General features: G+C 51.9%; 1 protein-coding gene across 1 annotated transcript in view; it reads left to right on the top strand.

Moving 5' to 3' along the window:
• Window positions 1-23,637, top strand: part of LOC109675838 (kinesin-like protein KIF28) — a 51,210-nt gene extending 27,573 nt beyond the window's left edge. The window contains 19 exon segments of the mRNA XM_074044802.1: window positions 198-309; window positions 2,382-2,449; window positions 4,136-4,208; window positions 4,210-4,240; window positions 5,513-5,634; window positions 7,126-7,216; window positions 8,220-8,278; window positions 10,003-10,122; window positions 11,055-11,199; window positions 12,273-12,322; window positions 12,324-12,392; window positions 13,194-13,301; window positions 15,538-15,812; window positions 17,108-17,242; window positions 18,064-18,230; window positions 18,412-18,518; window positions 18,720-18,867; window positions 19,139-19,278; window positions 21,026-23,637. Of these exon segments, the coding sequence (XP_073900903.1) occupies window positions 198-309; window positions 2,382-2,449; window positions 4,136-4,208; window positions 4,210-4,240; window positions 5,513-5,634; window positions 7,126-7,216; window positions 8,220-8,278; window positions 10,003-10,122; window positions 11,055-11,199; window positions 12,273-12,322; window positions 12,324-12,392; window positions 13,194-13,301; window positions 15,538-15,812; window positions 17,108-17,242; window positions 18,064-18,230; window positions 18,412-18,518; window positions 18,720-18,867; window positions 19,139-19,278; window positions 21,026-21,181 (2,176 nt within the window). The 3' untranslated portion in view covers window positions 21,182-23,637.
• The last annotated feature ends 19 nt before the right edge of the window (window positions 23,638-23,656 follow it).

Genomic DNA, 23,656 nt, shown 5'->3' with positions numbered 1-23,656 from the left:
AGCACCTTAGCTCCTGGGTGGGACTTCACTTCCTCCCAAGCTTTCCCCAGGGTTGGCAGAGGGGACCTGGTGGCCCTTGCAGGACCCTGTCATTGTCAGGTTCATGGGTTGGGATAGGTCGGGCCGTAGCTTACCCGGGAGGCAGGTTTCTGGTTGACACCTGGTGGCTGATGTCCTGTGTTCTCTCCCTTCCTCAGCGGTCTGGCGGACGCAGCCACGGGGAAGAAGTTCTGGCACATTCCCTACCGAGAGTCCGTCCTGACCAAGCTGCTGCAGTCAGCTCTGGGTGGGAACAGCAAGACCACCCTGGTACAGGCAGTCTTCCACACTGCTCCTGGGGCTATTGTCACCCTGCGAGGGCCGGCCATCCCCACGTCCCCACCCTGCCACCTCCCTGCCACAGTGCTAACTTTAGCCTTTGCTCAGTCTTCCAGCTTTTCTACGAGGAGCGTGCATTGCTGTCTGCTGTTTTTATCTGGTGACACTGGGGGTGGACCTCGGGGCCTCGCACGTGCTGGGCAAGCGGCATCCCGAGCCTGGGATGGACACGACTTTTTCCATCAGAACAAATCTAGTGCCGTCCAGGGCCGAGCACGGGAAGTGCCGAGTTATTCTCAATCGGCCGCCAGGGCAAGGCTCGGGCTGGAAGTCAGTTGGGCTGCGTGGGAGAAGAGACACATGGCACCCTGAGCGCAGCCAAGCCTGTGTCGCAGACCCCAGGCCTCTCTGTGTGTGCCACATGGGCGCATGGCGCTCAAAGCGGGGTTCTCTGCTCCCCAGCTGCAGAGACGGGCTGCGGGGCGAGCTCTGCCCTCTCCCCAAACTCACAGGAAACACATCCTTACTTTTTACCCCTTAATCTTGCTCAGTTATTTTTAAGCACTTCATGTTGATGTTTTTCTGGCTTCATGGATGCCTGCAGGTGTCCATGGGACATTTTCCAAGAACCTGGAATAAACCAATGCACCTGTGGACGGGGGGTGGCTCAGTGGTGAGTGCTGACCTAGCATGTGCAAGGCACTAGGGTTCATCCCCAGCACTGCAAGAACAAAAGGAAAAAAAGTGTCCATAAGACACTTTCTGTGTGTTAGACTGCAAACTAAAATCCAGCAGCTCTGTGCGGTCACCTGAGACTGAGAACACAGGACAGTGTCTTTGAGCATGGACTGGCAGGGGTTGCCTCAGGCTTAACTGTGGGTTGGTTTTGTTTTGTTTTGCAATCTCACTGTGTAGCCCAGGCTGGTCCTGAGTTCCAGAGCCTCTTACCCTGGCCTCCCAATTGCCGGGTTTACAGGTGTGCACTACCACGCCTGGCCTCTGTTTCTTTTATTTTTGGTCTTTGGGGTGCAACCCAGGGCTTCATGCACACGGGCTACCACTTAGCTATCACTGCAGTGCTTTAACACAAAATGTCAGGCCACCGATCATCTCAGGAAGCAAATAAAACAAAGACCCCACAAGGCCACTCTCCCATCTCTGTGGTCTCTGCAGTGCCAACCCAGTGTCACACAGATATCTTCAGAGTTCACTTCCTTCATTTCTGAAGGTGGGGCCCATATCAACAGCCCCCTGGCAATGTTGCTGTGTGACCAAGAATAAGCTGTAAGAGCTGTGAAATTAACAACTTCCTGTATAGTTCCTTGTGACCCTCTCAATGCTTGGGACCCCGGGCCTCATGTGAGCAGTTAGCCACCCCATGACCCTGCCACCTGGAAAGTTACTGAAAAGTTTGTTTTCTGAATTCTAGAACAATGCAAAGTCAACAGCCAAACTTGCAACAGTACTGAGAGCGGGTAGGAATGAGCAGAGCTGGCAATCGCTGCACTGCTGGCACTCAGCACTGAAAACTGCTAGGTCTCAGCCCTGGGAGCCAAGGCCTTCTGAGCCAGTGGTACAGGGATTAGAGTCAGCCAGCACGGGTTCAAACCCCAGCTCTGCCAACTTCGATCTGGGGTGACCTTGGGCATAGTATTTTTCTCTTAGCCTGCTTGTCTGAGTTCTTATTTTGGTGGTTCTGGAGGTTTGAACTCAGGATCTTGTGCTGGCTAGAAGGTGCATGTCTACTTGAGCCCTGAATTGTGAAGTAAATTATACGATGCAAGACTGTTCTGTGGGCTGAGCACTGTGGCTCACACCTGTAATCCCAGCTACTCAGGAGACTGAGATTAGAGGATCACAGCTCAAAGCCAGCCCTGGCAAATAGTTTGAGAGACCCTATCTCAAGAATACCCAACACAAAAAAGGGTTGGTGGAGTGGCTCAAGTCATAGAGTGCCAGCCTAGCAGCATGAAGCCCTGAGTTCAAAACCCAGTAAGCTGTTTTAATAGCATCGACAATGAACTCTTTCATTAAAAAAAAATCTGCACGGGATGCTTCCACAGTTCGCAGCCATAGGCCCAGCTGACATCTGCTACGAGGAGACGCTATCCACTCTGAGAGGTGCTGAGAGGTGCGCTTATGCATTTGAGAGACACTGCGGTTCTAAGTTCCAAACCTCTCCGCCCTCTTCCCGTTGACGGGTTGACGTTTGGGGTGGGAGTGCAGAAGGACAAGGTGATGATATTGAGAGGAGAGCGGAAGTAAACACAGAGAAGAAGGATTCATTCCCTTTGGCCTCAATGTCGTTTTCCCGGGCCCATGTGAGGGTCTGCACTTTGGAGGAGGCCCCGGAAGGGGCTGTGTCCTGCAGTGTCCCTCCAGTCCCACTGGCCAGGAAATAAGCCTGCTCATCAACAGCAGGTGTCTGAGCCCCTTCCATGCCTGCTTCCCCTGAGCTTGTCAGGAAGCTGAGGGTAGAAGCCCCCTCCCCACCCCCCCAAGCCCACTCCTCCCTCCCATGGCCAAGGCAGACAGCGAGCACCCAATGGGATCCACTCTGCAGCCCGTGGCCCAGGCAGTTAGACCTGGCCTGAGAAGTGAAGCTTATCTGCCCACCCTGGCCAGTCACTTGTCACTTGTCAGGTCTGGTGGGTGGGTAGGTCAGACAGACTCTGCCACAGCAGCTTGTGGCCCTGGGCAAGAGAACCTCACCCTGTTCCCACAACGCCCACTGGCCAACTCCAAAGCCACTGTGAACCGCTCCTGGCCAGTTGTAACCGGCAGACGAGGGACGCTCAAAGTTAGATCCTGCCACCACAGCAGCGCCTGTCCACCAGTCTCCCCTTCAGCGTCTTCTCGGCGATGGAACCCTTGTATTTGAGATGCATAACTGACATCTGTGCACAACACTGCATTTTCTTCCACATTTCCACCCCTCAACTCTGGAACTGGGGATGGAACCTGAGCCTCGCTGGCTAGGCAGGTGCTGTACCCCTGGAGCTGTGCCCCCAACCCTTTGGCTTTCATTTGCTTTTTGAGATAGGGACTTTCTAACGCTGTCTGGGCTGGACTTGAACTCGCAGTCCTCTTACCTCTGCCTTGCAAGTAAGCTCAGATTTTGAGGTCCGATTTTGGCTTTAGCAATATCTAGAGCGTTCGGTTTCTCCCTGCCCGTCAGATGTGAATCTGTTGCCAGCAGTTTCCCTGTGAGGGGCTGTGCAGAGCCGTGGGAGAGACATGGTACCCAGAAGTCGTGGGCTCTGGCACCAGATCTGGTACAGACTGTGTGACTGGGGCCGTCCTTGTTGGTCATCTCTGTTTTAGTCTCTCACAGAAAATGAAAAGTGTGAGGTTCCAGATTTAGCAAACACAGATGCTGGCTGGGGTGCAGCCCAGCAGTGGAACAGAGCTCTGCACGCACAAGGCTCTGGGGTCCCCCATCAGTTAAACTTGAATTTCAGAAAAAGAACAAGTCGTGTTCTAGTGATTATGTCCCCACAATACTTGAAACACGCCACGTTTTCTCTGTGGCCCAGTCAGCCAGGGCTGTGGCAGCAGTTACTGTTGCCCAGGGTTTGATTATTTAGAAGGATCAAGCATCAAGGGGCTGCCCCATAGGCTGAACAGCACGTGGTAAATGTCTCTGTGAACTGTGCAGGTCACAGCGGTCACTTTGGTCCTATGGTTCAGGGGTACCAGTAGTCACAGGCTCCCACAGGGGCTGGGTCCCGAGGACGCCTGCTGCTGGTGCCCAGTGCCTGGGGGTGCAACTTTGGCTGCAAAGGACCTGAAATGTGTTCATCTTTGCATGTGAAAGGGCTAAAAGGGTTCGGACCAAAGCTGTGGTCAATACCTGGACGCTGGCGAGAGTCGAAGGCAAAGAACACGCCGCTGCTGCTTGGATGCGGAAACTCTGGAACAGGTAAACCGAGTCATCAGTCAACACGCAGCCCACACCTGCACAAGAAGGGGGGGTCTGGATGAGGCCCAGGGGCTGGCTGGGAGGGGATGGGAGGCAACAACTGGCTTGGGGCAGGAGCACCAGGAATCAAGGATAGTCCAGGTACCAGGCACGGGGAGATCCCGGGTCTTTGGGGACTTTTCGGTCAATTCTTTAAAAGACACTTTTAAAAACAGCTTTATTTTGAGAACAATGTAGACTCACTTGAAGTTATAAGAAATAATGGCCTTGCCCTTTCTGTTTATTTATTTTGGGTTTTGGGTTTTTTTTAGACAAGGTCTTGCTATACAGTCCAGGCTGGGCTTGAACTTGAGGTCCTCCTGCCTTAGCATCCCGAGTGCTGGAATTACAGATGTGTGCCACCACACCTGCTGGCTGTGTCCTTTGCAAATGGTCATTTGGGCCTCATCCTTTATTGATGTTTTAATTCTGAAGCTGTTGTTTCTGCCAGGACAATTTTCCTTGCTAGATTGGACAGTGGCCACTAGGCCTTCACCATTTTGTGCAGTTACAAGGCACTAAATGACTCGGTTGCCTGGAAAGTGCCAGCCCAGCTGCTCCTTAAGGATGCTCAGCCCTGTTTTCACATCAGTCACCTGGTGACTGGGCCCCACCAGGCCAACTAACCTAGGACCTGGGGACCCATCATTTTGAAGTGCTGGTGACTCCAGGTGTAGCGACCAAGACCCACTGCTTTGAGTCGAGGCCTCGGTTTTCAGTTTGGCAGCGGGAGGACATTGATCCTGTTATGCCCATTGATGATTTAAAATGCACTGGGTAGGAAAGGGAAACAGAAATGCTGAGGCACAATCAGTGGAGTTCGAGTGTCAAAACGACAGTATAGGTAAGTCCAAAGCCGTGCTCTGTGCTCCTGAAGTCACCACCCCTCCCTCAGTCCCTCATCCCTCCCCAGCGGGGCTTAGGTAGTGACGAGTGACAGCCCACCTCCCATCCTCACTCTGCTCAGACCTGGCATGGGAGCACCACTTGTACATATAGGCCACCTGGCTGACTTGTTAAGGCTTCCACCTCATCAAACCACTGCCTAAATTAGGGTTGTTCAAGGGACTGGTCCACGCCTGGCTCTGGCTGTCACAATCTCCCTAACACCAAGCACTGGATGTTGACCTCAATACCTGCTTCCCTGAGGGCCCAGGGAGACTCGCTGAACTTACTCTGTGCCTCACCTTTGACAGTGCACACCTGGAGCTTAAAACCCCTCCCTCCCTCTAGAGCAGCCCGCCTGTTTCCTGGCAGAACACTGGCTGGGGGCTCAGGCAGCTCAGGGCACCTGGGCACACCTGTTGGAGCAGGCGCACAGAGAGTGGGAGCAGCAGTACGCAGCCATTGCGCAGGTGAGCTCCCCACTCCGCCCCACACGCTGCTGTCCGGGTAGCAGCCAGGGCCCTGCTCTGGTGAGCACAGGTCAGTGGCGTGTACGAGGTGACGTGGTGCAGGGCTTCCGGTATTACTTATTATTGGCAGGGCAGGGGGAGTGGCAGGGCATGAGAGGCAGGGGGAGGGTTCCTGATACATACTGCTGGCTGAGGATGGGGTTCAAGGCTGTTGTAAATGGAGTTTGGGGAGACTGAGGGACATAAGTGTCCCTCACTCGTGGGGCTGTGGAGGGGCCTGAGTCGTGCTATCTCGCCTGCCAAATCTGTCTCCCATTACCAGATCACAACGAGCCCAGGTGTGGATGGAAGCCGGGGCCGTGCAAACGTAGGCAGGCACTTACCACTGAGCCACACCCCCAGACCCTGAGCTGGGCTGTGAGTGCCGTCCACGGGGCAGGGAGATACCCTCTCTGCCTCCCCTCGGCTCCCCACCCCCACCCGATCTTACTCCACGCAGCCGTGACCGGAAAATCTGTCACGGAATAGAAGAACGAGACCTGTTGAAACTGTTCAAGGAATGGGAGGAGAGGAGATAAAGGAGAATGATAGAGAGGGTGAATTGTACGTACTTTGGAAAACGTCACAACGTACCCTCAGTACAAGAACAGAATAATTTTATTTATTTATCTATTTATTTTTGTGGCACTGGGTTTGAACTCAGGGCCTCGCACTTGCTAGACAGGCGCTCTACCACCTAAGCCACTGCACCAGCCCAAGAACAGAATAATTCTAAAAAATGAAAGTCTGTGATGGATCAGCCCTGGAACACGTGGGAGGGGTGGGAGAGCCAGTCTGGATTCTGGAAGGCTCTGGAAGCCGAGAATAATCTTCAGGGGCGGGGGTACAGTGGAGTGGGGTCTGCAGCAGCAGGAAGCCAGGTCAAGTTGTAAAGGCATGGGCGTGACCCAGGCACGGCCGGAAGCCCTTCAAGTGCATCCCATGGAAGAGGTGGCAGGTATGGGTCCAGGATGAGCCAAGTAGGGTTCCGTGTACGGAATGGAAAATTTGTGTCCTGCGTGAACAGAAACTGCTGGAAGGGCTCTGTCCTCTTTAATCAGGAAGTTTTCAAGGTTTAAGTCTCCCTGTGCCTAAGCTTATTGTGGTTCAGTTTGTCCGTCCTCTGTCAGCGCAATGCCGGGCAACACCTGTAGTATTAAAGACTGAAATGTCCCTGAGGGAGCGGGGAGGGGACTGAGGCCAGCACCGTGTGCCATCAGCACGAAGCCCAGCTAGCAGCAGCAGCAATGGGAGAGGAGCCTCAGGAGGGGCCTCAGGAAGGGCAGGCCCAGTTGGGAGCAGGGGACTGGGCACACCAGGGAGAAGTCAAGGCAGGAGGGCCCACGCAAGGGCGGGGCGTGGGCCAGTCCTGTCCAGTGGAGTCGGCAAGGTGTGCATAGCAGGGCTTTGGGGAGAGGTGGGCAGGAGGACAGCCCTGTCCTCTCCCTCCAGGAGCGGCAGATGGTGAAGACCCTCCCTCACCTTCGCAACGTCCACGAGGACCCGCAGCTCAGTGGGGTCCTCAAGCACTTTATTCAGGAAGGTACTCCCTCCACCTGCCTGTGGTCCTCCCTCTCTCCCTCCCTCCTTCCTTTTACACGCTGTTTTAATTGTGGTACAATACATAACACAGACCCACCACTTCAACTGTTTCTGACAGTACAGTTTCCCGGCACTAAATACTACTCGATCCTGTGTAACCATCACCACCATCCACTCCAGAACTTTCCATCATCCCCTCAAACTGAACTCTGCGCCATTAGGCACCAACTCCCTGCTTCCCTCCCCCAGCCCGGGGAACCACCATCCCACTTCCTGTGTCTGTGGCTCGGACCATCCAAGCCCCTCACATCAGTGGTCCACAGTACCGGCCTTCTGTGTGGCTGTGGTTTTACCACATCGCGTCCTCAGGCACAGCACGCACGAGAATTCCTCCCTGTGAAGGGCGAATGACACTGTGCGCGCACCACGTTCTGTTTATCCATTAGCCATGCACATTTCCCACCACATTCTGTTTGTGATTCTGAGGAGACAGCAGCCTTTGATGCCTCGGATTTAAACGTATACAGAATATGTCAGAAGTCAGCACCCCTGGCTTTCCCCTCTCTGGCTGCCGTGTATACCCAGGATGGGCTCAGGCTTCATGCGGGATGGCAAAGATGGGCTGAGGGAGAAAGCCAGGCCCACCAGGAGCAGCAGGGAACATTGTGCATAGCCCATGGGGTCAGCACTAGTCAGAAACCAACAGAGCCCCCAAAGGCCCTTTCCTGCACAGGCCTCCATGCATATCTGAGGCCCAACCTAATAGTTTCTCCCTCCAGAGTGCCTGCAAAGAGGGCAGGACTTTGAAAAAGTTAGGAATCCCCCAAAAAAGGCAGAAGTAAAACAATTATTCATAAAGCAAGGTCATGTCCGAGGGCCACTGTAACTGACAACCCAAGTTGGAAAACTCTTCATAAGATCCTACTAGAGAGAGAATGCCACTTCTAAGGCACCAGACTTACCAGGCTCAAGTTCTGACAGTGAAGTGTCCTGACTCTTCTCAGGTTCGTGTGATGCTGGCCAGGCTGCCTCAAATACCATCACTCTTCAAGGTTTGGGGTGAGTATCTGAGAATCAGCATCTTTGTGCAGGACTGGGGACTCAGGATTTCTCAGTCCAGAGGAGACCATCAAAGGCTACCTAGATATGACAAGCCAGACCACAAATCCTGCTGGACAAGTAAGATGAGAAATGTTCCAGACCCTCCTTGGCTACCCACTGAGCACTGCTGCCAGATGGCTTCAGGAGGGTCTCACACTCTAACCCAGACCCCTGTGGTCTGCTCACTGCTTTCTTCACCAGCTGAAGCAGTGAATCTGGGAGGAAATTCCCTCAGGAGCCTGTGTGAATCCTGGGGTGGGTTTTATCCAACCACAGCTGTCCTCAGCTATGATCTGCCTGCATGGGAGGCCACTGCTCCCGGTTCTTGCTCCTGCCCCCAGAATTTGGCCAGCAGGGGTGATCTGCTCTCTCAGAAAGAGACCTTAGGGTCCCTTTCAAACCCTAGTACTGTCAAATACATATCCCAAGGAAGGAGGCCTCGCTGATCACTAGCAGGCCTCCCAAGTGCTTATGGGAGGGGTTGGTGTGTCCTGCCTGAGGGCCAGTTGGTACTGCCTCACTGCACTCCAGCCTCCTCTGGGTCCTTCCTGGGGATACCCCTCACCTCCCTTTCCAGACCACTTCCTTAGTGCAATAGACAGACAGCTCTGTGCTTGGCCAAACTCCCTTGAGGAGCTGAGCTTAAAATCTTCCCTGCAGGATCCCTGGGCCCCATGCATACAAGGGCTGTGGATGGGCATGCATCTCAGCATCTAGAACATCCTAGAAGCCAAGGAATCCAGGAAGAGCAGTTAGGAAGCTGGTCATGCAGGACACACATCCAGTGACAGTCACGCTGACACTATCATGTCCATCCCCAGATCATGTACCATATCATCTAGTTTGTACAGATAGATAAAGGCCTAGAAGCTGTACCACACAAGGCTCATTAGGAGACATCTTCTAAGAAAGATGTTTCTGACCAGCACAGTACCTGTCCATTTTAAGGGGGACAGAGCAGCATTTCAATACGTGTGTTCAACGTGCACTGATCAGAAGAGGGTAACTGGCACACCTGTCACCTGTTCCTTGTGTTGGGAACACTCGAAATCCTCTCTGTATTCAGTTCTTGTTTCAATCACTGTAATCCTGCTATGTTGTAGGACATTACAAGTTACTCCTGCTGACCCCATTAACCATCCCCCCTCTGTCCTCCCCTCCCCACACGCTTCCTGGGCTCTGGTAACCACTGTTCTGCTCTTTACTTCTTTGAGATCAACATCCTCGCTTCCACATGTGACATTTGTGCTTTTGCCTGTCTGTGCCCGGCCTGTTTTACCTGGCACAATGTTTTCCAGGTCCATCTATGTTGCTGTAAACATGAGGATTCACTTGTGGCTGACCAGTAGTCCCTGGTGCATATGTGCTCTGTATCATTTATTCATCTGTTGATAGACACCTAACTTGATTCCATGTCTTGGCTCCTAAAACATGTTTTTTATTTTCCCCACCACTGGGCAGTGAGCTTTTGAGGACTTGTGATGGTCCTACACCTGCTGGCTCTTGACAGCTGTAGGTCCTCAGCTGCTCTGCTGTCCCCCGATCTCTGCGCTCTGTCGGGCAGGGCCTTTCCCTCTGTCTGCACTCACGGAAAGCCACGGCACCCAGGTGTACATCTTACTTCTTGCGAACTGGTCACTAAGGTCATAATTCACTGGTGCCTGGGACAAACTCCTGTCGTCTTAGAAGTGCAGATAAGCTTCCTTCACGAATTTGGATGGTAAAGTGACAGTCACTCCATACGACGAGAGCAACGTAGTGGTTAACGGGGTGCCTGTCACCACCAGGACAAAGCTGCAGCACTTGGTAAGTTTCCTAAGCTGTACTGGAGGGTGAGGCTGGGCGCTGCCACCTCTGCTGGACCTCGTGGTGGTGACAATCTGTGCCTAACTCGCTGTGTGTCATGAGCTAGTCCCTTCACTTCTCTGGACCTCACAGTTGCTGACATGAGATGATTTTGGGGCCTGGCCTTGGGAAGGGTCCTTCAGCCTCTCTCAAACACAGGTCCTTCTGAGTTTCGCTCCATATCTAATCGCCACCCTCTCCGGGTCCCCAGGGCCACAGTGGCTCTCACGGGGCTCCCTGCTGCCCTGTCCCTTCTCCCAGCTCCTTCTCACCGCCTCTAGATAGGAGGGGTGCTGGGCCACTACCCTTCAGTGATATTCGGGACCCCTGCGCCTCAGGTGGCCCCCCAGCCTCGCACCAGCTCTTGCCCCGCCCATGGGAGGTGGCCCTGTCCGCCCCTCCCTACGGCCCCTCTCTCTGTCCCTGCTCACCCACCACGGCCCCGCCCACTGCCCCGCCTCCTGCGGTCCCTTCTGCCCTCCGGTCTAAACCCGGCCCCGCCCCCTCACCACGGCCCCGCCCACTCCCCCTGCGGTCTCCCTTCTGCCCTCCGGGTCTAAGCCCGGCCCCGCCCCCTCACCACGGCCCCGCCCACTACCCCCTGCGGTCCCTTCTGCCCTCCGGGTCTAAGCCCGGCCCCGCCCCCTCACCACGGCCCCGCCCACTCCCCCCCTGAGGTCTCCCTTCTGCCCTCCGGGTCTAAGCCCGGCCCCGCCCCCTCACCACGGCCCCGCCCACTCCCCCTGCGGTCTCCCGGAGGGCTGAGCCGGGCCCCGCGGGCCCGCGCTGCAGTTCACGCGCCTCGTGGAGGGTGCGCTCCCGCGGTTGCAGTTTCCGGGTCCTCCTGGGCTCGCCCGGGCTGCGACCCCCTTTGAGGCCTTGTCTCCCCCTAGGACCGGGTCATTTTGGGGTCCAACAGCGCCTACCTGTACGTGGGGTTCCCGTCGGAGCGGGGCGGCGAGGACTGGAGCAGGTTCGACTACGACTTCTTCCAGCTGGAGCGGGCGGCCGCGGCGGGCCTGAGCGCGGGCTCGCTTGGTAGGCGGCGCGCGTTCACAGCGCGCGCTCTCGCGGTGCTGGGACGGAAGCCAGGGCCACGCGCCGGCGCGGCCGAGGGTGGAGACGCCGCCGAGACGCGTTCCCTAAGGAGTGAGGGCGGAGCAATGGGGAAGGAGTGCCGAGATAGGAGAAGGCAGTGCCCTGAGCCCCACCCCGGGACCACGCAGAACCGGGGCCCACGCTGGGCGGGAGATCGGAGGAGCGGGGAGGCCCCAGGTCTCTGAGCCAAGCCCTCCCTCCCCTGCCCTCCCCCTCGCCCCACCCCACAGCACTGCAGGAGCCCTCCCAGCCCTGAGGGGTCCCGCACCCCCTCCCTCTCCCAGCACCCGGGCTGTGCCCAGGACAGCTGGACCCCTGAGGGCCTCATGAAGCGCTGGCCTCCAGAGGAGACACCTGCGCTTCACTGGCCTTCATAAACCGCGTGGACAGCGGGTGGAGGGCAGTGGGGTGCCCTGTATAGGTGCAAACTTGGTCCTCCCTCCTCCCTGCACCAGTGTGTTTCTCAGAATTTTGCCAAAGGAATTGACTTGAAATTCACCTCCTCGCTCTTCTGCTGAAGTTCTTGACAAACACCCGACAGCACTAGATAGTGGTGTCACAACCTCAGACCTTGGGTTTGAGGTGTCTGGTCCTAGTGAGAACTGGGGTCCAGCAGAGCAGCCCAGGGGCCAATTCTGGGGAGTCAGGCCTGGGGAACTGTGCGATCCACAGAAACAGCTGGCAGGGGGCTGGGTCTTTGGTCATCCTACAACCCTCCTCCCCCACCATAAGGAAAGTAAGAGTAGGTTGCTTTCATGCCAGCAGCAGCTTCAGGACAAAACACCAGACCTGTGGCCCACCTGATTCTACCCACACACACACACCTGGACAGTCTGGAGCCACCTTGGGTCCAGGACCTTAAGACCAAAATGGCACAGAGCCTCCTGTCAGGGTGCAGCTGAGCTTGATGGATGAGACAAGCAATTACATGAATGAACGGACAAGCATTGAATTTATTTATAGCTGGAAAGTGTCACAGAAAAAGACTTCCACATCTACTCTGCCTTTCACAGGTAGCATGAACCATGGAGATGGCCAACCAGACCCCAGCGTCCTGGCTGTAATTCCAGGACTACATCAAACTCATGCCACTGGTTGCAGAAGCAAATCAAATGAGTGAAGAGCTGAAGAAGGCAATTTAGCCAAGCACTGGTGGCTCACACCTGCAATCCTAAATTCAAGGGCGGTAGAGATTAGAAAGCTTGCAGTTCAAGGCCAGTCCAGGCAAACAGAAAAAGCTGGGCGTGGTGGGGCACACCTGTCATCCCAGCTACTGTGGGAAGAAGTATAAATAGCCTGTGCAAAAAGCAGGACCTTATCTCACAAAATAGCCAGAACAAAAGGGGCTGGAGGTGTGACTCAAGCAGTAGATCACCTGCCTAGTAAGTGTGAAGCCCTGAGTTCAAACTCTAGGATCACCAAAAAAAAAAAAAAAGGGTAATTTATCTATAGCCTGAAAATGGTATAGTGTCAGGTCCAGAAAGGACATCAAAGTCTAGAGAAGTGTGGAGTTCTCCTAGACTAACACACAGGCCTTTCTAGCCAGCCTGAGCAGCATTCCTGCCGACCAGGGCCCCTAGGACCCCAGACCAACATTTCCCAGCTGTAGCCACAAGGTCCCTGATTGTCCCAGCACCTCTCTGAGTCTGGGTGCCTTGACAGCTGCTATGCTACAGAGAGGTTCTGGATTGGGGTTAGCTCCTGGTAACGCAGGATCCTGGTCAGCAAGAACCTTGTGAGAGATTTAATCACTTAAGAAGCATGACAACTGTTAGTTCCAAGCTATCGTTGAGAAATTCTGGTGTTCTGCCATTTCTCTTGGTGGGAAGCCCAAGAAGCAAGAGTTGAATCATGTTATTTGAGAAAGTCTGAGTGTGGGCGAAATGGAAAAGAAATTGCAAAAGCGGTAAGCTGAGAAGTATTCCTTTTACCAGGGACTGTACATGGAATTGAAGTTGAAGAATTTAGGATCGTCAGATTCCAGGGGCTATGACCTCCAAAAAGAGGTCATAGTGAAGGTGACCAACCAACAGACTCGACAGGTGAGGCCCCTTTGGGCAGGTGTGAGTCACAGAGGGTTTCATTTTTACCTGGTGGACACTCAAAAGCTGCTGGATATGTCCCAAGGATGAGCTGAGGTTCTGGGGGCCCTCTTCCATGTTCTCTTTGTCCCTCCCACATGGCGCCAGCTCCTGGATCTTTCTTAACGATGCTCAGTGAACATGCTTTGCTCATGTTTAACATGACTTGAAATCTTTAAGGAGTCTGAAAGTTTATCCAAGTGATAATGGTGCCCATGTGCACACATGAGCATGTGAGACTATGTGTGCACGTGTGAAGTAGTGAGACATCCATATCTCATAAGACCACAGAAAAGGCTATTTCACAGCTCCAGTGACTGATTACTCCAGAGTTAAGTTTTTTTTCTTTGGGTTTTTTTTTTGGTGGTACTGGAGCTTGAACTCAGAGTCTCACACTCGCTAGGCAGGCGCTCTACCACTTGAGCCATTCTGCCACCAACTCCCGAGTTTGACATTACTGTCAGGAAGGTCTTTTTTAGGAACATAAGACCCTGTTTCTTCTCCCACTGCCTTCAGAGAAAGAAACAGGCAATTCCAGGCCTGTCCTGTGGTGACCCATATGTACATGACACCTCCTGAGCAACCCACACACCCAGCTTGGCCAGCACCTATCCTCAGCCTGCCTGGAGAGGCCCTGCTGCTAATTCTTGAGGGCTCTCCATAGTGGGAGAATCTGAGCAGCTGTTGCTGGAGGGCTGGCCCTGAATTTGATGGTCTGCTCTGCTGAGCGACTGAGACTTTTCTGGGTTTGGAGCTTCTGCTGTTGCCCTGAAGTTGCTCAAGTGTTCTAGGTGAAGGCCAGCCTCTCCCCGCCCCCACCCGTGTGGTGCTGGGGATGGAACCCTGCACCTTCTTTCTTGTGCCCAGGACAAGGTCCAGTTTCAAGGTCAAGTTTCACAGGCCCAGTTTCACAGGCAGAGAACTCATTTCATAATTTTGGTCATCTCAGCTCTGATTTGGTGTGATGTGTTGATTCCCATTGTCTTAGCTCCCTGCCTCAAGGCCTTCAAAAAACCCACAAGGACTAGAACTCGGCAATCTTGCACCACCCCGGTGGGTGGGTGGGGGAGCACAGTGGTTCTTCATGCTTCTAGAGGCCCACAGAGACCACAAGGCTGCATGAAGAATGTCGTTTTCATCTCAGAGAGGGAGTGACTTCTCATGGTTCTTTGTTGTTACTCTAGTTCCCAGGGAAGTTGCTTGGCAGCTGCTTCTGATGTGACGTTTATGATTAAGAAACTTGCTAACTGGAACCCCTCCTACTGCAGCTTAGGGGTTGTGTCTTTCCATGGTAGGTGTTCCAGGCAGACAGTGCAGGCTCCTGGCCTGGCCTTGTGCTTCCTGGGGGTGAACCAGGAACGAGGGACTCGACCTCTTCAGGTCTCTGTGAAACACAGATAAGGGCACCCACGTGCTGCCCGTGCGCTGGGGAGCCTCCCAAGCACCTGCAGTGCAGCCACTGTCCGGGTGCTCCAGACCAACTGCCCTGCATTTGTCTTCTGTTCACGCTGTGACAGGTTATCACAAACTCATTAAATGACCCAAGTGTTAACCTTGTAGCTCTGCAGGCTACAAGTTCAACATGGGTCTCTGGGCAATTTTTCTCTCCGGGGGCCAAATGGGAGAATCTATTTCCTTTCCATTTCCAGTTTCTAGAGGTCACCAACAAGCCTTGGTTTGTGGCCTCTTCCCCCATCTTTTGTCAGCCACACAGTACCTCTCCTGCCTTGCTTCCTACTTCACACTTAAGGCCCTTGTGATGACTCCAGGCCCACCTGGGTAATCTAAGCTCGTCTCCTTGTAAGGTCAGCTGATCAGCAGCCTTAAGTCCCCTTTGCCATGTAAGGTAACAAACCTACAGGTTCCAGGGATTAGGACACGGGCTTCTCTGAGGGCCATTCTTTGGTGTGTCCCAAATCCCAGACCTCATTTTTCCTGGAGGGTCTGTTTTCTGACTCCATCGTCATCTCCCCTAAGTCATTTCCTGGGCTCAGGAGACTCAAACAATGCTGAGGTCACAGGTGCAGGATGAATGTGGGTTCTTGAAGGGCGTCACCACAGCTGAGTTTGTCAAGAGTGCTGTGTGGTCTTGGGTACTGGAAGTCTACCCACTGGAGAGAGCATGCTGGGAAAAATTAGATAACTGTTAGAGTGTCACCTGAAACTACATATTGGTGACTTATGCTTGCATTTCCAGGTGTGGGTTTGGTCAGAAGCCAAGTTCATCAATAGGAAATTCCTCATGGAGGAACTTTACCAGCGCTCTCTAGATGGAGAAGGCAGCCACGTGGCTCAAGACGATGACCCTTTCTGGGATTCTGCTGAAGTTGTGCACGTGGGCTCAGCCCATATCTGGCTCCAGGCACTGGCCTACTGCATGAAGTTGGAGGAACAGGTGGAGTTTCTGAGCTGTGACGGGCTGGAGGAGGCCGTGCTGCACATCTGCATCACCCCCTGCTCCCCAACAGGACGGTAGGTATCATTTGGGATTCACACATAGAAAATCCAGAACAAGCCTGAGTCCTTGTGAGGGGGTGGTCAGCTTGGTACTTGAAGTGGTCATTAGTAAGACCCGTGGATGAGCTCATTCATTCATGACTTGGCCAAATGCCCAGCTTAGCACTGCCTGGAGAACTAAAGGAATGAGGAAGAGATCCTGCAAAAAGGCAGGTGTAGTAGGAGCCTTGAAGAAGCACCAGAAGACTGAGTTGGCGCCATCAGTGACTCTCGGAGGAGAGAAGTCAGTGTGTTGTGGGACCTTCCCACTTGTAGCCCTCTCCTGACCAGAGGTCAGCATCCATCATACACAGGACACTGTTTTCCTGCTGAAGACTCATCCTGCTGCCAAAGCTCAGAGCCAGAGGCAGAGAGCTGCTTCGCCAGCTTTGGTAGGTGCCTGTCTGTTCCTTTGTTCTTTTTCTCTAACAGAAAAAATAATTGATTGACTTATTAACCATGTTACTTCAGGTTAGCTTTCCTGTGTAAAAACGAAAGCAGAGAGAACTTCATTATTGTGCCAATAAAAAACTGGCCCTCTGGGGAGATGTGGCTGCTATGTCTCTAATCTTGGGTTTTCCAGAAGGCCAATAAACAGAGCTGGGCATGGTGAACTGTGGGAACAGATTTATTCTAGGTTGTCAGTTCTGACCTAAACTCTGCTCCACTACATTTTACCCTCCTCTCAGGCTACTGTATCTGCTTTCTCTTTAGACCCCAGGCAGTTTATACAAAAGGAAGGAGGCTGGCAGAGGGCTGGCCTGGGTGCCGGTCCTCCACAGCAACCCTTTCGTCTTGCTGAGAGGAAACCAGCTCAAGGGAGTGAAAACCTCAAGGTTCTGGTCAACCAAGAGACCAAGCTGACCAAAACACAGGGACTGCAAGGCAACCCCGGCTACCTCAGCCTTCTAGACTGTCCGATGGTTACACTGCAAGTTAATCATGCCATTATAGTTCATAGGCTTCAAACATTGTGGGAGGTCCCTGTTGGAAAGCTGTCCAAGTCCATTTCAGTTTCTGAGCTGGGAGGCCCAAGGTGGACTCTGGACTGTACAGAATTCTCCAAGGGAAAGTACAACTAGGGAGGCTGATCTTCCCATTGGGACCAACCTAAAGCTCCTTATGAGTTTGGGCTGTATTGTTCCTTGAAGCACCACGAAGAGGGCTTCTTGCCAATGCATGGATTCTGCAACTGACCACATCTCCCACCCCTCCACAGCGGAATGATACCCAGTGCTGACCGGAGATCTGTGTTCCCCTCTCGTCTGCAGAGAACGTGGTGAGGAGGAAGTGGTTACTGACCCTTTAGAGCTACTGGGCAAGAGGATCGATTTCCAGATTCACCTTGACCGGTGCCTTGGTGTCAAGTGGCTGAAGGAAGACGCAAAGCGGGGCATTCAGATGGGGTACTGGCCAGTGCACATGCCTCCTACTGCATGGCCCTGGGGGGCGGGAGCCTTCCTTCAAGTTTTAAAACCAAGTGCATCATGAAATTCTCTTGTTTCTGTTTGGTCAACTCCATAATGACTGGAGTAGAGAAGCCACATGTCCCTCCAGGTCGCTGGACTAGGGTCAGTGTACACTGAACCTTTTACTGTTTGAAGCGGTAGTCAGAAATTTTCAATATCAGAAACGATGTCCAGTAAAACTATCTAAGCAAAATGTTTTTTGCTGGAAACAAAAGAGCTGTAATGTTATATGGCAGGTGCTCCAGAGTTAGGCTATATTTCAAAGTAAAGCAATGAAGGGAAACTGAAGTATAGAAACCAAGCAACCACTTCACACGGAGAACTAGCAATTTTAGAGTATCTTAAGTAGAAAATACTTATTAAAGTCTTTTTTTTTTTTTTTAAGCAGTACTTGGGTTTGAACTCAGGGCCTACACTTTAAGCCACTCCACCGGATCTTTTTTGTGTTGGGTTTTTTCAAGATAGGGTCTCGCAAACTATTTACCATGGCAGGCCTGGATCTGATCCTCCTGATCTCTGCCTTCTGAGTAGATGGCTTGTGGTGTGAGCCACTGGTGCTGGCTAAAATCCTTCTTATTTATGAGACATTGCTGGTTACAGTGACGATGCTCCTGCTGAGTGATGGGTGCTGGGGCAGCAATCACCAGAACAGATTCTAGATCATCTTTTCATCTGACTAATGGTGTTTTTGGCTTATCTGAATTTCTCTTTATAAATGTTTTCCTTCTGGTTTCAACTATTTTATGTGCTTTTCTCAGGTACAGAGTTTATGATCTTCCAAACACTTTATATACCAAACCTATCTGGGAAGGTGTGAACCCCCAAGTTGAAGAGACTGTCCACTTCGCAGCCCTCCAGGCATCGCAGGAGTTCCTCAGTTACTTGCAGACAAACGCCCTCATTGTTGACTTGTGGGGCCTGCAAGGTACCTTGTTTCCTCACTGCTTTGCATGGTGTGTATTGTAGAACTGCAGAAGAGTAGGGGGAGGCAGTCAAGGTCTTTATAGCAGGGACAGAAGCCAACAGGGGAGTCCATGGCTTACCATGTCCTCAAAGGATGGACAACTGTCACTTCCATCCTTGGCTGTCTCTCCTGTACACTACAGAAGGCTGCACCCAGCTGAGCTGCTCTCAGCTGGATCTCCTGGTCCCAGGTGAAGGCCACATCATGGTGGACATCAAGAGATTTTCCAGTGTGAAGGATATGAGCCAGGTGTGTATATGTGACATTAAGATGGCCATCTCAGGTGACAGCTGCTTGAGGGTCCTCAGTGTTCCTTCCCTTTAATAAAGGTTTCCTTGATGATGTCCTGTGTACCCAAGGGGCCTACCCCTGCCCCCCACGTCCCTATCTTGCTACACAAGGTAGCAAGAATCCCCAGGTCACCTAGCTGAACAGACATATCCTTTGTAGACCACACCAAACCAGACATCGGAACTTTGCCTGAAGCTGCTCAAGTTAGAGCGGGAGACCGAACTGCTCAGGAATGTGAACAGAGCCCTGAGAGAGGAGAACATGTTTCTCAAGGAGTCCCTGGAGAAAACGAGCTCTGGGCAACGAGGTGAGCTGGCTCCAGCTGTGCTTGTGTAGCTCACCGCAAACTCCCACGTTTGGGGTGTCCTCTCTAAGACATGAACTTTTTCATGAGGTTCACATCTTGTATCACAAACATTTTTTTCTTCTGCCCTGTGAGAGTTCTTTGGATGGGAACAAACTCGAGCCATAAATCTGCTGAAAAATGCAGATCTAGAAAGTTCCCAAGTAAGGCAGCCCAGGGATGCCTGGGGAGATCGGTGAACGGTGAGTGCCTTTTCTTTCTATTCCTACTCTAGCACGCAGGCCTTCCAGTACCCAGAAGGTAACTGGGATGACAGCACCACTGCTGTCAGTCGGAGAGACTAACCTGAGTTGTGCTCCGGAGGCCAGCTGCGACCGAGAGTTGGCCCGAGCACTGAAGGTGTTCACCGAAGCATGAATGTGGCCAGAGGGCAGTTTCTCCGTGAAACAGCGTGAACCTCCTGTAAGGAACAGCCTCCTGGGAGTGACAGGACCCTTTAGACGGTCTGCTGTCACTGTGTGTGTGCTTTCTGAGCTGGGACATGTGCTTATTAAGCAGATGGCAAGTTGAGGGCTTAAAGTTGCTCTGTGACCTCCACGTGCCTTTGCTGTGGCCTTTCTGTTCTGTGCACATCGTTTATTTTACGGTATGCAGCACAGCCCAGGATACAAGTGCGGTTCATCGTTATAGACCCAGTGATTCAGCACGTTAAGATGAATTACAGAAAGATAATCTGATTCCTCTGACAGATGCAGGAAAAGCATGTGAAAAAACTCTCAGCATCCTCTGAAGAGAAACATCTCGGAGAAGTAGGGTGACGATAATCTCAGCAAGCACTCAGCAGGCTAAGCTTCCCCTCCCAGGGAGAAGTCAGGGTGCTGGGCAGCCCTTCTGAATCACAAAGTGTGAGGCTGCGAGGGGACCAGTAGCATCTGCTTATAAGCACTTTGCGCTGACTGACTACTCTCACAACCACCGCCTCTGAGGAAGACGCTGTTACTTACTTTACACCTGTGAGCCTAAGGCACGAGTCAGGCCATGTAATGTGTCACATCTGGACACAGCAGGGCCAGTGCTGCTCCAGTCTGTTGGTCCCATGCGCTGTGTGGCTCCATTATTGTTCCCAAATGGCATGCTCATATAGATAGGAAATGCCAAAGAATTTCTAAAAAATAGTGCTACAGAGTATGAGTCTTAAAATATTTACAGATATTTAAAGACTGGTAAGGGCTGGCAGAGTGGCTTAAGCGGTAGAGCACCTGCCTAGCAAACATGATGAGTTCAAACCCCAGTGCCACCAAAAGTAAAAAAAATAAAGACAGATAAAACGTACTGTTTAAGGATTGTGTTATAGGTGGTAAACTGCTCAGAAGTGCAACAAAATGGTTATTGCACAGGTCTGGCTAGCAGCTGCCTCTGGGGAGGGGAGCGCGTGTGAGGCCGAGGCAGGGCCTTGCTTCAGCAGGTGCTCAGGGGACATTTGTGCATACCTCACAACACAAAAGAAGGAAACACCGGCTGGACGAAAGACACACCAAAGTTAAGAATAAGCACAGCCTGGGACTTTGATCTGCAGGTTGGAATGCCATATCCGAAATGCTTGGGAAAGGAGTTTTCACATTTTGGAATATTTGCACAAATGTACTAGTTGCTGGCCTCTATTTATCTTGGAGTGTTTGTTAGTATTTTTAAAACGGGAAGCAGACATGGAAAGTTCACTGGAGTAGGGTCTGAGCAGGCATTTCCCTAAAACACTGTGCCAGGCCACACTGACTGCTGGTTATCTGTTCCCGTGCTCAGTGGTCCTACCCCTCTCCTCTGCCATTTGTCACTGGCACGCTGGGCCATGGTATCCCCAAATCTCTTCTGCTTCTGGGGTAGAGGGCACATCAAGTTCCTTTACAAACCTCAGCACAGGCACGGTACTGAAGAACCTGGAGCACACCCTGGTGAAGTATTAGGTCACCTCATCAGTTCTGGGCACTCAGTTGGCACTTTGAAACCAGTCTGCTGCTCTGACTTCCCGACCCAGCTAGCAGCTTTCAAATGCAGTTTTCTGCCTGAGGAGAAAACCCACTACAGCCTATTTACATACGCAAAGTGCTTTTAACTCTAACGATACTGTTTACTGCTTTCCTTTCTTCTTTCATGTATTTTTTAGGACGATGACCAAATGCTTCGACCCCTTGTACACCTACAGTCTCGGATGCTGAAGGATTTCGGGGACCTGCTTGAATCCAGCTTGTGGAAACTGAAAAATGACGTTGCTCTTATAGTGAGAAAGAAGAGAGAGTATTTAGTGCATGTCAAACAGTGAGGGCACACCCACAGGACTCTGCAAACATTTGACTGAGTTGTGAGGATTGCCTGTGGAGTTCCCACTTAACCCATCTCTCCTATTATTTTTAAGTAAAACTCTTAGATTAGATTTTTTTGCGACAGGGTCTTCTCACTATGTAGCCTCAAGATCTTCAAGGTCCCACCTTGCAAGTCCTGGGATTGCAGGCATGCGCCACCTCCATGCCCAGCCTTGCTTTGCTTTTTGGTTTGCAGTACTGGGGTTGAACTCTGCCTACACTTGAGCCACTCTACCAGCCCCACCCCCTTTTTTATGATTTCTTTTTTGAGATGGGGTCTTGTGAACTCTTTGCCCGGGCTGGCTTCAAACGACAATCCTCCTGATCTCTGCCTCCTGAGTAGCTGGGATTACTGCCGAGCCACCGGCTCAAGTGCTAAGGGTGCTTGCCTAGCAAGCATGAGGCCCTGAGTTCAAATCCCAGTGTCACACATACAAAAAAAACTGGGTTCAGTCCTGGTTAAATCAGGACCACTTACCAGCTGTGCAACTTGGGGCAAGCAGCTCCCTCCAAGCCTCTCCTCGTTGGTTATGGGGATGAGGATGGTATTGTAGCAGGTGGTTAATGAGCGCGAAGTGACTGAAAGCCAGCCTGCTGCACACAAGCCATCAGCAAACATACACCATTAATATTTTGAGGAAGCCATTCAAAACTTCAAATAGAGCTCTCTGACCTACAGACAGATGTTATTTCATGTTTCTCAGCTTGTATTCTTGAGCAAATTTGAATTCCACCTCCACGTTTCTTCATAGGCTTACTTGAAATACATTTGATCACGGAGGCGCTGGTGCCAGCATGGTGGGACCAGTTCAGTGCATGGTCTGGGGTACAGAGATCCCGACTGCCAACCCTGCAGCTGACCTTGAGTGCTCAGACTGGTTGATGACGTCAACCACGTCATGTACCCTGGGAAGAGACCGTCTAGCAACACTAACGGTTACAGTGCTTGTCACGTGCCAGCACTGATCTAGGTGCTAAAGGTCTGTTAGTGTATTTAATTCTCACAGCAAGGCTGGGTTCAGGGAGACAGCACTACCACCGAGAATGCTGCCACCTGTTGGTGGTGGGAATATAAACTAGCCATTCTGGAAAACTGTGGACGTGCCTCAAGAAACTAAAAACAATTGAATCCAGCAAACCCCACCAGTGGGTATGTGCCAGGGGAACTGCAATCTGTGTTGCAGAGCTGGCTGCCCTCCTGGGCTCACTGCAGCATTATTCACAAGAGCCAAACACGAAACAACCCAAGTGTCCATCAATGGATGAGATTTTTTTAAATGTGGCATATAGGCACAATGAAATACTATTTAGCCTTTAAAAAGGAAGGAAATCCTGTCATTTGTGGCGACATGGGTGAGCCTAGAAGACATTACATTAAGTGAACTAGCCAGGCACAGAGAGAAGTATTCTATGATCTCATACGTAGAGTCTAAGGGAAAAGGAACTGACAGAAGTAGAGAGTAGAATGGTGGACACCAGAGGCTGTGGGGAGAGGAGTGGATAAAAAGGTAGCCATGGGTTCGTGGGTGCAAAATTACAGTTAGGAGGAGTAAGTCTGGGAGTTTGATCTCACGGCAAACTAGTGACATATTTTCAAAATGGCTAAAAAAGAGGATTTTAAATGTTCTCACCCCAATAAATGGTGGGTATGTGGTGTCACTGTGATTCAGTCATCCCACAGTGTATAGAGCCAGCACCAGTGACACACCTGTAATCCTAGCTACTCAAGAGGTAGACATCAGGAGGATCCTGGTTCAAAGCTAGTGAGGGCAAACAGTTCCTGAGATTCTACCTCGGAAAAAAAAAAACTCACAAGAAAGGGCTGGCGGAGTGGCTCAAGTGGTAGAGTGCCTGCCTAGCAATTGTGTGGCCCTGTGTTCAAACCCCAGTACTGAAAAAAAAATCACTTTGAACCCCATAATATAAAAAGTTCTGAAATAAATTGTAAAGATAACCTCCCTCTTCACATAGGACACCCTCCCTCCCTTCTCCTGAACAGATAGCAGAAGGGGTCCCCTCACCTGCATGTGTTTTGCTTCTCAGCAGGGCAGAAACTCCAGAGGGCACGAATGCCATGTGAGTTTATCATGCAATTACTACAAGAAGAGCTCTTTGGGTCTTCAGTGCAACCTGGTTAAAATACAAAAAGTAAATCTGAGAAAATTCTGCTTAGGCAGTGAAGAAAACATTTTTTTTCTTTTTTTTTTTAGGACTGGGATTTGAACTCAGGGCTTTACACTTGCAAAGCAGGTTCTCTACCACTTGAGCCACATCTCCAGTCTCTGCTTAGGCAGTGAAGATCAACATAAACTTCCAAGCTGTTTTCTTAAAACTCGTACAATTGAAGAACCAGACAAAGTAAGAATGTCAAGCCCAATTATTGGCAGTAAACGGGTCAGTCCCTTTTTTAAGCAGCTTATATCTATCACTGCACA

Source organism: Castor canadensis, chromosome 11, assembly GCF_047511655.1.
Source record: "Castor canadensis chromosome 11, mCasCan1.hap1v2, whole genome shotgun sequence".
Lineage (NCBI taxonomy): Eukaryota > Metazoa > Chordata > Mammalia > Rodentia > Castoridae > Castor > Castor canadensis.
This window is presented reverse-complemented; position numbering and strand designations above follow the sequence as displayed.